The sequence below is a fragment of the Hippopotamus amphibius genome, chromosome 5, assembly GCF_030028045.1.
Source record: "Hippopotamus amphibius kiboko isolate mHipAmp2 chromosome 5, mHipAmp2.hap2, whole genome shotgun sequence".
Classification (NCBI taxonomy): Eukaryota; Metazoa; Chordata; class Mammalia; order Artiodactyla; family Hippopotamidae; genus Hippopotamus; species Hippopotamus amphibius.
Genome location: NC_080190.1, coordinates 63,064,889 through 63,080,681, shown reverse-complemented (window position 1 = coordinate 63,080,681; position 15,793 = coordinate 63,064,889). Strand labels below are relative to the sequence as shown.

The window sequence follows — 15,793 nt, the reverse complement described above, 5'->3', positions numbered from 1 at the left end:
AAAGAAAGCCAAAAGGATGCTGCCCACCTCTCCCAGGACTGTCTGGGTCTCCATACATGGCATGGGTATTCCATGTACAGGATCTTTCCAAGTCTCCCATTAACTCCTTGTCCTTCTAGACCATCCCTCAACTGAGACTTGGGATAGGAGAGAAAACTAGCTGATAGAGATGACACTTCCTGTTTTGAGGGATGCTGGGTATTAACTCCCCTTGGTCACTTAAAAGCATATCCTATCATGACTGAAACAGTTCATTTTCATGGGTAGTTAGATTCTGGGAGCTGTGGTCTAGACCATGTTGCCCAAGAAATGATTCAATCATAATTCATCTAGATCAATGCTTGATCTTTAAAGCAGTAATTCATATCCCTTTACAACCCCACCTTGGGACCCCTCTTCCCCCATCCCCCAACAGGTGTACTGATTTGATTCTTCCAGGTCCCTGAAATGTACCACATTCCAGCACATAATATTAGATACAGGGAGAGTTACCTGGGGGTCTATGGGGCTCCCCTGCCATGCTGGGCATCAAGACATCTGGGGGCAGGAACTGTGGTTGGGATGGGTAGAGTTGGGGACCAAGGAGAAACACAGGAGGGTCATGGATGACAGGGAGGGAAGAGGAACTGGAACAATGGTGCCTGGTTTCCAAAGGCTTTTTCCTCATGTTTGATGAATCCTTATAATGAGACAAGACAAAAAAAAAAACATAGAGATGAGGATTAACACACAGCAGCATATGGTTGGGTAAACACAGTGAGGGAAGCAGGGGGAGATGGGAGGAACCAGAGTACAAACACTCCTTAATCAAGAGAGGGACTCAATTTATTCGCCACTCTCCCCCTCTCAGCCCCTCCAGGAAACATCTTGGCCACTATGAACTGGAGATACCAAACTACAGATTCTCTTCCCTTAATCTGTCTTCCTCATAAACCTTACCTTCCCAAACCAAACATCAAGGTCTTTAGCAAACTCCTTAATGCTAACAGTAGAATTAGAGAGATTGAGATAGAAATTTAAAAATAGACAAGAAGAGAATTCCCTGGCAGTCCAGTGGTTAGGACTGCATGCTTTCACTGCTGAGGGCCCAGGTTCAATCCCTGGTTGAGGAGCTAAGATCCCACAAGCTGTGCAGTATGGGTGGGGGGAAAAGGTAATAAAAGCCTCTAAATAAATAAAAATTTAAAAATTAAAAATAGAGAAGAAATGTGAGAAAGAAAGTCAGAAAGCCTGAGAAGTTGAGAGAGAAAATTCTACACTCTCTGTAAATATTGGCAACTAATATATATCTTCCTAAATGTACAATCAAAAACTCTCGACTCCATCCTCCCCATTACTGCTCTACTCCATAGTCTCCACCTTGGTGCTACCTGTCAAGTTTGTACCCACTGATGCTTATGACCTGCTCTATACGTCACTCATCATTCACTTCTGTGGCAAAATCTCAGAAATATCCCCTTTAACATATGAAACACTAATATGTCCAAAATTGAACCAACATTCTTCCAAGCTTGCCCTGGTACCATATTTTTTCTTAAGTCATCTAGAGTCAAATGTTGACACTGCCCTTGATTTTGTACTTTTCATCCACAATTCCACTAGTTGCCTATGCCATGTACTGTCATTTCTACCTATAGGTTTTGTTTTTTTTATAAATATATTTATTTTATTGGCTGTGTTGGGTCTTCTTTTTTTTTTTGCTGTGCACGGGCTTTCTTTTAGTTGCGGTGAGTGGGGGCTACTCTTCGTTGTGGTGCACGGGCTCCTCATTGCTGTGGCTTCTCTTGTTGCGGAGCACGGGCTCTAGGCGCGTGGGCTTCAGTAGTTGCAGCACATGGGCTCAACAGTTGTGGCTCACGGGCTCTAAAGCACAGGCTCAACAGTTGTGGTGCACGGGCTTGGTTGCTCCACGGCATGGGGTATCTTCCTGGAGCAGGGATCGAACCCGGCTCCCCTGCATTGGCAGGCGAATTCTTAACCACTGTGCCACCTAGGAAGCCTATAGGTTTTATATTTAAACTCAACTGGACCACTGCAGCAGCCTTCAATTTAATCTTCCTATCTCCAGCCCACTACCTCCTTAGTGTGGCCTGCAAGTTCCTATGTGATATGGCAATGCTAATCTTGCTCAATTTATCTCCTACCATTCCTGTGCCTTTTACACTCTAACCTTCTTAATGTTCCTCAAACACACCAAGCTCATTCCACCTCAGGGCCTTAACACTTTGTGTTTCTGTTGACAGGAATGTTGTTCCCATGGCTTACACTTATCATGTCACTGAGGGGACATCTAAACCAGACTTGAGGAATCAGGGAAGTCCTCCTGGAGGAAGTAAAAAGAATGTAGCAGACAAAGGGACCTGAAGCAAATATTAACTGAGTTAAAAGAAGCTCATTGGTATGGCATGATTAGAGTCTGGAGAGGGAAGGATGGAGGATGTTGACAAGTGAGACTGTGAAGACTATAAAAAATGGTCATATCATGAACCACCGTAAGGAGTTTGGGAGGATACAGAGAGGTGGACATATTGGAGAGCCAATTAGAAAGTAAAAATTAATGTGTTTGGTGCCTGCCTAGAACATAATCTCAAAAAGCATTTGTTTAAAAGAATGAATTGGGACTTCTCTGGCAGTCCAGTGGTTAAAACTTCACTTTCTAATGCAGGGGGTGTGGGTTCAATCCTTGGTCAGGGAGCTAAGATCTCATATGCCATGTGACCAAAAAAACAAAACATAAAACAGAAGCAATATTGAAACAAACTCAATAAAGACTTAAAAAAATGGTCCACATCAAAAAAACAAAAATCTTAAAAAAAGAAAAAAAGGATGAATCAATGAATAAATGAATGATATAGAAGTCAGGACAAAGGAAACCAACTCTCCTAGGAAAATAACAATTTGCCATTAAAGGTATATGAGAACAAATGTTGGGCAGAAAAGACCACCTTTTCCAAAAAGAATGGCCAACTGTTCAGAGCTGTTTAGAAACGTATGAACAATAAATTGGAAAAAATGACTACCTTGGGAAAGAAGTTGGATCTGAAGAACTGGTGGAAGAGACTTAGTTTTCCTTTTGTACCTTTTTATTTTATATCACATATTTAAGACCTGTTTTATTTTTATCACACTGACCTGGTGAGCAAGCTTCAATGTACTGGTGCTTTGTATCCTGATCTCTACTGTAAAAAAACTCAACTTGCCTTGGGCAAGTATGTGAAATTCTCAAAAGGCACGTTTTAGAAACCCAGACACTGAAACTATTTGAGTTTGTGATCTCTGCTGACTTGGGTGTCCCTGTTCCTTTCACATACAGATTACTGCCTTAATCCCATATGAAAAGCCTCAAGGATGCAGATTTTAAATCATTTTCCTTCTCTTGCTAATGCACGTTTCATTTCAGCTTGAAAGCACACTGGACCCCACTCAGTCGTGTACTAGGGTGGGGAAGAAAACGCAAAACAATACTCCATCCCATCTCTTCTCTTCTTCCTTTCACTAGTACAATGGGTTCTGACCCAGTCAGCAGCCATGGCTTCTCTAAGACTCCTCTTGAGGTTGCTAGGACTCTTCTCATCCTGGGGAAGCCTATAATACACCCTCCAGAACTGCTACAGGAAAGAGACCCCCTAGACTCCAAGTAAATGCGTGTGAAGAAAATAATGACTGTGTTCTCATTTTTGCTGAGTGCACATGGCTTCCCCCCAAATTACAACCTTCAGTTTCTCCTGCCCCTTCACCTGCAGTATATTTTTACCTAGCAAGAGAAAGAGGATGCTCTGAATAGACAGACCCTGATTCTACTTACAAAACTGTGGGAAGAGACTGGGATCTCCTCCCTCTCTGAGTCAACGGTGCCACTGAGACTGCGTGAGATGCGCCGAAAGTTCTCTGTACCGTACTGATCGTCCTCCCCACACTCCCTGCTGGGGCCTCGGCAAGGTGCAGCCTTCAAACACACAGACACACACAGGCAGACACATAACACCAGACCTGTGGTTTTCCCACAGACCCTGTCCCAAGGGCTATGGGAGAGAACAGGGTAAGACTCACTAGTAGAGATCTGAATTAGATGTATTTAAAAGGTAGTGGCCATGTGGCAATCTCCTCTCACTCAAAAGAAGCCCAGTCATAGACCTTATTCTCTTCGAATAGCCCCACATCACCATGCCCCTGCCTTACCACCAACCCTATCACTCATATCTCTTCACAGTTCTTTCCCAACACACCACCCCATGCCCAGAACTTTAGCACCTAAGGTGGCTACCTGAGAAGCAGACACTGTGTTGGCTTCATGGAGACTGTGTTCCATTTCTGCTGTTGGGGTCTTTGAGAGATCAAGCCCAGGGGCTGAGTGCAACCTCCTCCCTATACCATCTGTAGAGCCTGAGGAGGAAAACGTAAATACAAGTTGAAGCCATCTCTTCTTCTGGAGTCTAGACTCAGCCTGGCAGCACAAAACTCAGGAGTACTTGTTTCATTAAATAACAAATGTGCATCTCTGAATCCAATGGAGGATGGGCTCCTGGATGTGAATATGGATAGCTTCCTATAGGCCATAAGGATCTCAGAACACAGGCCGTGAAGAACCTTGTAGAGAAGGGGCTGTGTGGACAGATAGCTGAATAGTAAATATAATCAGCTTTTCTTCTGTCAGCTTTGGGCCCAAGACTTATAATACATACAGAGGAAATTATGTGACACAGTAATTCTCTAGAGCATCTGTGATGACAAAGGAACGATTATCTCCAGTCTAGTTAGGAATTGAAAATTATCATAGTAATCATATATTAAACCATCTCATTTTACAAAGCAGGAAAATGAGTTCTAGGATCTGACAAGCAGTAAATAGTGTTTTTTTTTAAATAAATTTATTTATTTGTTTGTTTGTTTGTTTATTTTAGGCTGTGTTGGGTCTTTGTTGCTGCGCTCGGGCTCTCTCTAGTTGCAGAGAGCAGGGGCTACTCTTCCTTGTAGTGTGAGGGGTTCTTACTGCAGTGGTTTCTCTTGTTGCAGAGCATGGGCTCTAGATGCGCAGGCTTCAGTAGTTGTGGCACATGGGCTCAGTAGTTGTGGCACACGGGCTTAGTTGCTCCTCAGTATATGGGATCCTCCCAGACCAGGGCTTGAACCCACGTCCCCTGCATTGGCAGGTGGATTCTTAACCACTGCTCCACCAGGGAAGTCCCTAGTAAGTAGTTTAACCAGGATTAAAATTCAGGTCTCTGGGTTTTTCACTTCCAATTATGTACTATGAGCAGGAGCGCTTCAGCAACATTTTGTATGTGTAGTGCTCTTTTATTTCCCCCATTAGCTTCTCTCAAATCACTTAAATTCCAAACAAATTCTAAATGTTTATTTCTTCCTCAAAATCTTGCAAGACTGCTAAGAGATGAGCTGCTCCAAACTGGATATGTGACTCCCAAAGGGCTCGCCCCAATACAACTAATTAAGCCTTCCATTCTGAAAATGCACACATCCTTGACCTACATTTGATATATATGCCTATTGCCAATTCATGTCTTGATTTGATATTTTGATTCTAATATGTGTACCTGGCTAAAGCATGATATTGCTGATACTAAGCTAGAAGGCCAGTTATTTTTAATATTTCCTTGTGCTTAAATGCAATGGTTCCAATACTACCTCAGATTCATCTAGAACTTTTTAAAAATACAGCTTTGCGTACCCCTCCACAGACCTACTGAATCAGAATCTTTTTGGTTGGAGCCTGGGAATATTTGTTTTTAAAAGGTTTCCACAAAAAGTGTGGGAGAGTATCTTTAAACATTGTTGGAGGAAATGTGAAATGTTATAGTCTTCCTAAAAAGCATCATAGAGATAACCATCAAGACTGAAAATATATTTACCCTCTTACCCAACAGTTCTGCTCCTGGGAATAAGAAGCAAAAATATCTGTTTATTACAGCATTGTTTGTAGTGGTTAAGAACTGGAAATAAAGTAATGCCCATCTATAGCAGAATGGCTAAATACATTACAGTACCCTCAATATCAAATATCATCCAGCCACTGAAAAGAATGAATTGAGTTAAACACGATGACTTAGAGTAATTTTCATCAAGTCTTGTTGAGTTAAAGGAAAAAAATCTGTAATATTATCTCCAAACAAAAAAACCCCACTATATATGTAGGTCTACATAGGATTTTATGAACAGAAAAATTCAGAAATATGCACATTAGATTACTGTCTAGAAGGGGGTGGGATAAATAGTAGGGACTGATTTGAGGGAAGGAGAAACAAAAAAATGTCTATAATAAAAACATCATGCGTGCTATGATCCCATTATATAAAATTATTCCTCCGTTTTTTTTTAAAAAGCCACTCTTCAGGTGACTATGATGGGCAGCCAGATTTAAGAATTACAGCTGTAATGGTTAGAATCTGGTGCTCCTCTAATCAAGTCAAGTGTGATTCCTACCTAGACAAGGAGGTAGCCATTGGAACCTCCTGAAGAGAGCAGACAGTGATTCCTTTAAAGATATTTAAACAGAAGTGGAGGTGGCCTTCTCTAAGGAGTATTGTTGAGGGGACTCCTCGATTTGATAGAAAGTAGAATTAAGGGGACATCTACCCACTGGTCAATAGTAACAAGAAGAAAGGCTACCAGACATTATGTACTTCTTGATATGGTATAAGAAATCAAAGTACTACCTATGAAATATTCTTATTTTAAAAAAATAAACCTGGGGAACTTCACTGGTGGCACAGTGGTTGGGAGTCTGCCTGCCAACGCAGGGGACACGGGTTCAATCCCTGGTCCAGGAGGATCCCAAATACCGTGGGATCAGTCCATGTGCCACAACTGCTGAGGCCTGTGCGCCTAACTCCCGTAGCTCTCACCACAGTGAGAGCCCCGTGCACCACAACAAAGAGTAGCCCCCACTCACCACAACTAGAGAAAGCTGGTGAGCAGCAATGAAGACCCAACACAGCCAATAAATAAATTAATTAAAAAAAAATTTTTTAAACCTAATTTTAATCAAGAATCAAGCCTTCTAGCCCTAAGTACTAAGTTATAGGAAAACAGAGGGTCTTAGGAGAACATGTTTTTAAAACGGAACAACAACAACAACAAAAACCTCTCCTAGAATATAATCTAGAATGTAGAAGAAAAATGACCAAATTTCTTCAACATGTAAATGGCAAAGGAAAAAAAGAGATAGGAATCTTAACAGGCTTAACTAAAAAGCCTTGAGACACATCAACAAAATGCAATGTGTGGATCTTGTTTGGATTCTGATTTGAAATAAAGCAACTGTGAAAAGATATTTGTGGGACAATTGAAAAAAACCTGAATACTGGCTAGTTACTGTATTATATTAAGAAATTATTGTTAATTTTTCAGGTATAATAATATTATAGTTCTGCCTTTTAAAAAAGAGTCTTTATTTCTTAGAGATAGATTCCAACTATTTATGGAGGAAATGATATAATGTCTGGGATTTGCTTTAAAATAATCCAGTGGGGAAGGGAAAGGGGGGGGGGTGCTAAATCAGAATCAGCCCTATGTTGATAACTGGCCAAGATAATCACCATGGAAGTTAGTGATAAGAACAAGGGGGCTATTGTAACATTTACTCTTTTTCGTTTCCCAGATTTTTACTGAAGTATAATTGCTTTACAGTGTTGTGCCAGTTTCCACTGTACAACAAAATGAATCAGCTGTATTTACACATATATTCCCATATCCCCTCCCTCTTCGGCCTCCCTCCCATCCTCCCTATCCCACTCCTCTAGGTTATCACCAAGCATTGAGTTCATCTCCCTGTGCAGTGCAGCAGCTATCTATTTTACATTTGGTAGTGTATATATGTTAATGCTACTCTCACCTCATCCCAGCTTCCCCCTCTCCCCACCACCGCACCATGTCCTCAAGTCCATTCTCTGTGCCTGCATCTCTATTCCTGCCATGCCACCAGGTTCATCAGTACCATTTTTCTAGATTCCATATACATGTGTTAGCATACGGTATTTGTTTTTCTCTTTCTGACTTACTTCACTCTGTAGGACAGACTCTAGGTCCATCTACCTCACTACAAATAATTCAATTTCGTTCCTTTTTATGGCTGACATAAAATGGTTCCACTGTATATATATGCCACGTCTTCTTTATCATCTGTTGATGGACATTTAGGTTGCTTCCATGTCCCGGCTATTGTAAATAGTGCTGCAGTGAACACTGTGGTACATGTATCTTTTTGAACTATGGTTTTCTAAGGGTATATGCCCAGAAGTGGGATTGCTGGGTCATATGGTAGTTCTATTTTTAGTTTTGTAAGGAACCTCCATACTGTTCTCCATAGTGGCTGTATCAATTTACATTCCCAGAAACAGTGCAGGAGGGCTCCCTTTTCTCCACATCCTCTCCGCATTTATTGTTTCTAGATTTTTTGATGATGGCCATTCTGACCAGTGTGAGGTGATACCTCATTGTGGCTTTGATTTGCATTTCTCCACTGATTAGTGATATTATAACATTTACTTTTTACTTTAGACTATATTTGAAATTTTCCATAACAAAACATTATTTTTATTTTTAAGATGATGTGTGACCAACTTCAAAATACTATGAAATTTAGAATATAGGTCAAGGACAGTGTTCACATAACTCTTTAGGAACTATAGTCATGTCAAAACTAATCTGGTTGCAAAGTATCACATACTATATGATTCTATTTATGTGAAACGTCCAAAATAGGTAATCTATAGACAAAAAATAGATTAGAGGTTTACTGGGGAGTGAATACTAATGGGTACAGGGTTTCTTTTCTTTCTTTCTTTTTTTTTTTTTTTAGGTAAGAAGTGGATTTATTTGGAGAGAAACACACTCCACAGACAGAGTGTGGGCCATCTCAGAAGGTGAGAAAAGGCCGAGTTTCTTTTGGGGGTGATGAAAAAACACTTTAAAACTGATTGTGGTAATGGATGGACAACTCTGTGAATATACTAAAAAGTCATTGAATTGTACACTTTAAATATCTGAATTGTCCAGTATACAAATTATATATCAATAAAGCTTGCTTTTTTTAAGCAATAAGTCAGACAGAGAAAGACAAATACTATATAATCGCACTCACACATGGAATCTTTAAAAAAAAGCCAAGCTCACAGAAACAGAGAATGGAATGGTAGTTGTCAGGAGCTAGGGGGTGGGGGGAATATGGAGATGCTGGTCCAAGGGTACACCTTTCCAGTTACAAGATGAATAAGTTTTGAGAATCTAATGAGCAACATGGTGACTATAGTTAACAAAATTGCATTACTATATACCTGAAAGTTGCTAAGTCAGTAGATCTTAAATGTTCTCACCACACACAACACACACAAAAAAAAGAAAGAGAAAAAGAAAAAAATTCTAATTAGGTATGGTGATGGTGGTGTTAACTAAATTTACTGTGGTAATCATTCTGCAATATATACATGTATCAAACCATCACACTATACACTTTAAAGTTATACAATGTTATTTGTCAACTATATAGATAAAGTTGGAGAAAAAAAGTAATTTGGTGCTTAATAAATGGTTTACAATAAGATGGACTCTCCTAAAGATACATTCTGTCATATATGGATCCTAATTGGCATTTTCCTTCCTCATCTACTTTTTCATTTATCCTACTGATCTCTTCTTTATTCTGTCACGTTAGTTCTGAAAGACTCAATTTAAAAAAGAGACTCTAGGGACTTCCCTGGTGGCGCAGTGGTTAAGAAACCGCCTGCCAATGCAGGGGACATGGGTTCTAGCCCTGGTCCAGGAAAATCCCACATGCCAAGGAGCAACTAAACCCGTGCACCACAACTACTGAGCCTGTGCTCTCGAGCCTGCGAGCCACAACTATTGAGCCCGCGTGCCACAACTACTGAAGCCCATGCACCTAGAGCCCGTGCTCCACAACAAGAGAAGCCACCGCAATGAGAAGCCTGTGTACCACAATGAAGAGTAGCCCCTGCTCGCCGCAACTAGAGAAAGCCCGTGCACAGCAATGAAGACCCAACTCAGCCAATAAATTAACTAATTAATTAATTTTAAAAAGAGAGAGAGACTCTAACCAAAATAAAGCCTACTTTGGTTTGACAAGTTATTTTGAGGACAGATTCACTACATGGATTTTAAAAATTAATTTTTGTTCACTATTAAAGAAAAATTAATGGTTGGTAGGTACACTTTCATACTGTTTTCAAAAGTGTAATCTTCCTGAGTTTGTCAGTATGTATTAAGAGATTTTTTAAAGTTTATAACCTTCAACTAGTTGTTACCCTTCATTTATTCTAAGGAGTTTATCGGAAATGTGGCCAAACTCTGAAGTGTAAAGATATTCATCACAGTGCTGCATTATCAAAAAATTGGAAGTAACCTAAATATTCAACCACAGTAGAATGGTTGAATTTATTATGGTACATTCATATGCAGCATATTATCGTCATTAAAAGTAGTTTTTTCCAAAGGGAAAATGCTTATGGATATAATGTAAGAAAATCATAGGAGTAAACTGTATACATGTATTATAATGATCCTGCTTTTTGTAAAAACAAAACAAATATATAGTATATATGCATAAAACACAAAACCAGCAGCAACATGGATTGACCTAGAGATTATCACATTAAGTGAAGGAAGTCAGAGAAAGACAAATATCTAAAAAAATGATACAAATGGATTTATTTACAAAACAGAAATACTGTAGGCTCACAGATATAGAAAACAAACTTATGGTAACCGAAGAGGAAAGAGGGGGAAGGATAAATTGGAAGTTTGAGATTAACATATACACACTACTATATATAAAATAAACAACAAGGACCTACCACATAGCACTGGAAATTATATTCAATACTTTGTAATAACTTATAACAGAAAAAACCTGAAAATACACACACACACACACACACACACACACACACACTCACACAAGTATATATAAACATATGAACTGAATCACTATGCTGTACACCTGAAACTGCAACACAACTTTGTAAATCAATTAAAAAAAAAAGTATGTCACATGTACACTACTGATACTATGTATAAAGTATATAATTAATGAAAACATACTGTGTAGCATGGGGAACTCTACTTCGTGCACTATGGTGACCTGAATGGGAGGGAAGTCCGGAAGGGAGGGTACATATAGGTATATGTATGGCTGATTCATTTTGCTATTCAGTAAAACTAATGCGACATTGTAAAGCAACTATACTCCAATAAAAATTAATTTTAAAAAATTTAAGTAAACTAGGGGAAATTTAGAGGGAGAAAAAAAAGTATGTCAACTGGGGGGAGGGTGGCAGGGGGTCCCCCTTGCGGGGGTGGGCAACCCAAAGCCAGAAGTAAACTCATGAAATTACTGACTGGGGTTATCAATGAGTTTTGTTACTTTATATATTTTCAAAACTATCTACAATAAAAAATGTTGCACATACAATAAAAAATCTAGGGTAACATAGGGTTTGTTTGGTTTTGTTTTGTGCTGTTTGTAATATAATGTTTGACATTCAACTGGTTAGTTCAATTTTAATTGCAGTATATTTTTATATGTGTTTATTATTCTTAAAATATTTGACATTTGTGTATTCTTTCTCCTTTGTATTAGACAGGAAGCTAATTAAGACAAACTCCAACTTTTCCTCATTCTTTAGACTCTTTCCATATTGCACTGTCCTAGGTATTGGGTTAGCCAAAAACTTCATTCGAGTTTTTCAATAAGATGTTACAGAAAATCCTGAATGAATTTTTTGGCCAACCCAATACCTAAGGAGCACTTAATAAATGTTACTGCAAAGTTTACGCTAGAGTGGAGACCCTAAAGAACATATCTTAATATTAAATCTTATATTTATGTGACATTCCCCACTCCGATGCTCCTGGGAATATAGCAGATTCTCTATAAACATTTGTTTGGCTATAATTAAATGTTGGTTGGCAGCCTGCAAAGAACCTATACCACCTAAACTGAAGATAAATTTCTCTGAGTTCAACTTTACAGAATCATACATATCATTTTAAGAGTTGGAAGATATCTTTAAAAAAATCATTGAACCAACTCTCTCATAGGTAAAAACTTGGATATTAAATGAATTGTCCAAATTTATACTGACAGTTAATGATGCAGACATGACAACAGTTCAGCTTCTGGAGTTCTTAAGTACATCAATCTTAAGTTATAAATATCCTTCATGTCTTCATTTTACAGAACTAATTCTACACTGTGCATTTAACGTTAGACTTCACTCTTCACACAATATAATCTCACAAAGAGTTAGTGAACAGGTACCCTACAAGCATACTGCCTTGAAAATTCTAAATCTGGTAGTTCCTGAACAGATCAGGGAAGGTCTTGATATCGCTGGTTCAGTACGATCTGGATATGCCACACTGGAGACTTGGCTCAGTGTGGACATCCTCGTTGCAAGTTGAATCTGGAAGCTGGATCTTCAGATTAGTTCAGTTCCTAAGCCACAGAAGGATGACTTCTCCTCTCAGCCTCCACTACCTCATTCTGAGTCACTCTCAAAGGTCTAGCATGCATACTGCAGCAGCCCTGGGCAAATACTCACTGGTCTCTTTCTTAGAAGGAGGGAACTAGCCTGTGAGTGGTGACTCTGCCCCTATTCTCCCCTCTAGCTAGAAAAATGTCTAGCCCTCGTCACGACGTCTTTACAAATAAAGTCAGAAGTTCTGCTGCTGCCTCCTAAGCTGAGGATATTATTTAGATAGAACACCACCCCCCTTCTGATCTTATCCTCCTGCCTTCAGCTTTTCTATGTCCCCCACACCTCCTGCCCCTGGTTGTATTCTTACCTGTTTGGCTTAGTGTGTTCCAGGCCACTTCCTGCTGCCCCCATCCAGAACAGTTAGACTGAGAAACCTGAAGACTGGCCTGGTAAAGAGACTCCAATTCTGATGTCTCCTGCTCTGTGTCTTGATTCCAATGTGGATGCAAAAGGATGTGGTTTCTTTCTGGATAGGTTACACAGGTATGTGAATCGGGAGGGGAGGACTTCATTCCTGGCCCAGGGACTCCATGTTTAAGCTGAGAATCACAGAGCCTTGTAACATTCACCCAGGAATCCAAAGGCAAGGAAGCCCCCAAGCTGACGCTGTGACCCAGCTCCTTAGGCCCAGCATCTCTCTCTCGAGACGGTTTCCCATGGTAAATACCTGGTTCTGCCAACCTGGACTGCCCTCCCCTAGAAGTTTCACCATTAGGCAGCCCAGAATTCATGGCAAGAGAAGGATGATCAGCAGGCTCTCCCCAGGAAGGCAGTCTATTCCTACCATCCACAGAGGGTTGTTGTTTTGCCCAAGGCCAATGACCTTTCCCTTGACCCTGTGGGAAAGGAGGCTTAGAGTCAGAAGGGAAAGAGTCCTTCCTCAGGCTATTTGGCAAACTTCTATCCTGGGAACCTGTACCATCCCTTGTGGAGGTGCCCTGCATCCTTTGGAACTGCTCTGCCAGAGAACGGACAAGCCCCTTTGTGGTAGGAAACTCTGGCTTATAGGGCTCCTCGCTGCCTCCATCCACTTTTGAAGTCAACGAAGTTTTGAGGCTTTGGGTTTGGAGGCATTGGTTAGTTTTCTGTACAGTATTAGGAGAGTGAAGCACTGATGAGGAAGGAACAGGCATTATGGGGTGGCAGGCCCTGTACAGAGAAAGGCTTGGCTGAACTGATGAACTTGGAGGACCACAGCCTAGACTATGTGCATCTCCTCTCTCAGAGGTGGTTGTTCCGGTTGCCTGTGACCAAGGCATCACCTGGGATGAGTCAGCAGGATTCCTCTTTTCTAGGAACAGCTGTTCTTGATCAGTGCCTCTTCCTTCTTGTTGGGGGAACCTGGTGCAGCTGCTGTTGTCAGCCCTGTAGCTTTGCAGCTCACCCTCTGGTTCCCAACCATGATGAGAATTCTTCTCAGTTCTCCTTGGTGTTTTAGGTAAGCCCTGCCTGTGGAACACAGAGGGGTCAATGCTGTCCACCTTAACTGAAGCAAGAAGGTTCGAGGCAGACCCACTGGGGGAATTGTGCTGTGGAGCAGACAGAGCAGATGACTCTGGGAATAATGGCGAGTGTGACTCATGGCAGGAAGCAGGTGAGTGGATGAAAGAACTGGCCCCAAACTCTGTATTCATGTAGGGTTCCAGTTGGGCCTCCTGGCTTAACAATACTTGGAGCGGGATACGCTGTTCACTGAAATAAATAGAGAGAGCCAGTCATAAGGTTTCTTAATTGACAAGATCACTTACAAAAAGAACTGTTCATTTGGTTCCCATTTCTAGCTATTCACAGAGGGAATGGTGAAAATAAATGGAAAGACAAGCATGAGCAAAGTCAACACATCAGAGGTTCACAAGAGAAGGCACTTAGTCAGCTCACACCCAAGTAACATTAATATTAATTCTCTTTATTAAATACCCTCTCAAAGATGCCCACAGTAATAGTATGTAAAGCTCTTGCCGATATTCTTCATTCCCTGTAAAGTCCCACTCCAATCATATTCTACTTATAAATGCAAAAACAAAAATTGCTCGTCCCATATGCAAATGACAGTAGAGGTAAGCAAAGCCTAGATATCACTCATACCTAGGGTCCAGAGAGGCAGATCAGCCAAAAGAACCAGGAGACAGAATACAGGATGTTTTGGGCTCCTGGGATTAATATAAAAAAATCAACCATTTCAAGTGTATTTTTATAGTCTGGATTTGGTTGTATTTATTTACTGAGATGTTTCCCCAAAGTAATGCACTGTGACTCTCTTGGGATTTGGGAGTGGGAGTAGGGATTAGCAACATTTAGTTGGTTTCTTACTAATTGTTTTGTATTTCTGACCTAAACAATCCAGTGCTAGAAGCACTTAAATAAAACCTCAATCACTCACATACATCTAAGGGCGTAAGTTTTCTGAAAAGAGTTTAGCTGCCTAAATTGCCTATATTCAAAACACATCTCTGATCAGATTCTCAAATCAGCATTCAACTAGTGGCGTAAACAATAAGAGCAAAGAAGAAAGAGGAAAATCCTAGCTATGAGCATTAAATTTGAATAATATACCATAACCTTTAGTGGGTACAGTCATTCAATCACCCTTACAACATTATGAAGAATATGATATTACTTATAAGGGAAACCTAATGGAGTCAGACAGACCTGGATTAGAATTCCATTTACTAGCTCAGTAAGCCTGGGTACCTTACTTATCTCATCCTCTCTGAGCCGGAGTTTCCTTATTTATAAACCACTGCTAAATAGTAATCCCTGCTTCCTAAGGTAACTGTAAGAATTAGCTAAAAATAAAACATATAAGGGTTTAGCTTAGTGCCTGGGCAAATATTCAAAAAATGTTAGCTTATTTCATATGTTTATATTCTGAAAACTACTCAGGCTTATTAACAGCCAAAATTAATTCTTACTTAAATCTATCTATTCTAAGTAACAGCCAATTTTAAGGGCTAAAATGTGGGAACTACACCAATGGCCATGGGGACTTTTTTCCTACTCCTGACCATAGGAAAGCAAAACAAAGGGAATCTTTGTGTCTCCTCTCAATGGTTCAATAAGAGCAAGGAAGACGGCTTCCTCTGCTTCCTTGAGGGACAGGAAGCGCTGAAATTCGAAAATAAGTCACACAATTTCTACTGCAAAGTGAAATGTAACTCAGATTGCCATGTCTAAGACCGTAATATGTACAAATTTAATAATCGTGTTATTACACAAGTCCAGAGACAAACTCACCCACAGGAAATATGGACAAGTGGTCTATTTATTATGCTATACTTCCT

At 40.2% G+C, this 15,793-nt stretch overlaps 1 protein-coding gene across 25 annotated transcripts in view; it reads right to left on the bottom strand.

Moving 5' to 3' along the window:
• Positions 1 to 15,793, bottom strand: part of USP54 (ubiquitin specific peptidase 54) — a 121,075-nt gene that overhangs the window by 2,488 nt on the left and 102,794 nt on the right. For 19 of the 25 annotated variants that reach the window (XM_057734662.1, XM_057734654.1, XM_057734656.1 and 16 more), the window contains 4 exons: positions 12,820 to 14,204; positions 4,265 to 4,383; positions 3,806 to 3,946; positions 493 to 679 (listed from right to left, as the gene is read on the bottom strand). In XM_057734662.1, the coding sequence (XP_057590645.1) occupies positions 493 to 679; positions 3,806 to 3,946; positions 4,265 to 4,383; positions 12,820 to 14,204 (1,832 nt within the window). The remainder of the gene's footprint in view (positions 1 to 492; positions 680 to 3,805; positions 3,947 to 4,264; positions 4,384 to 12,819; positions 14,205 to 15,793) is intronic. The other 6 variants (XM_057734665.1, XM_057734667.1, XM_057734671.1 and 3 more) reach the window with 4 other exon arrangements.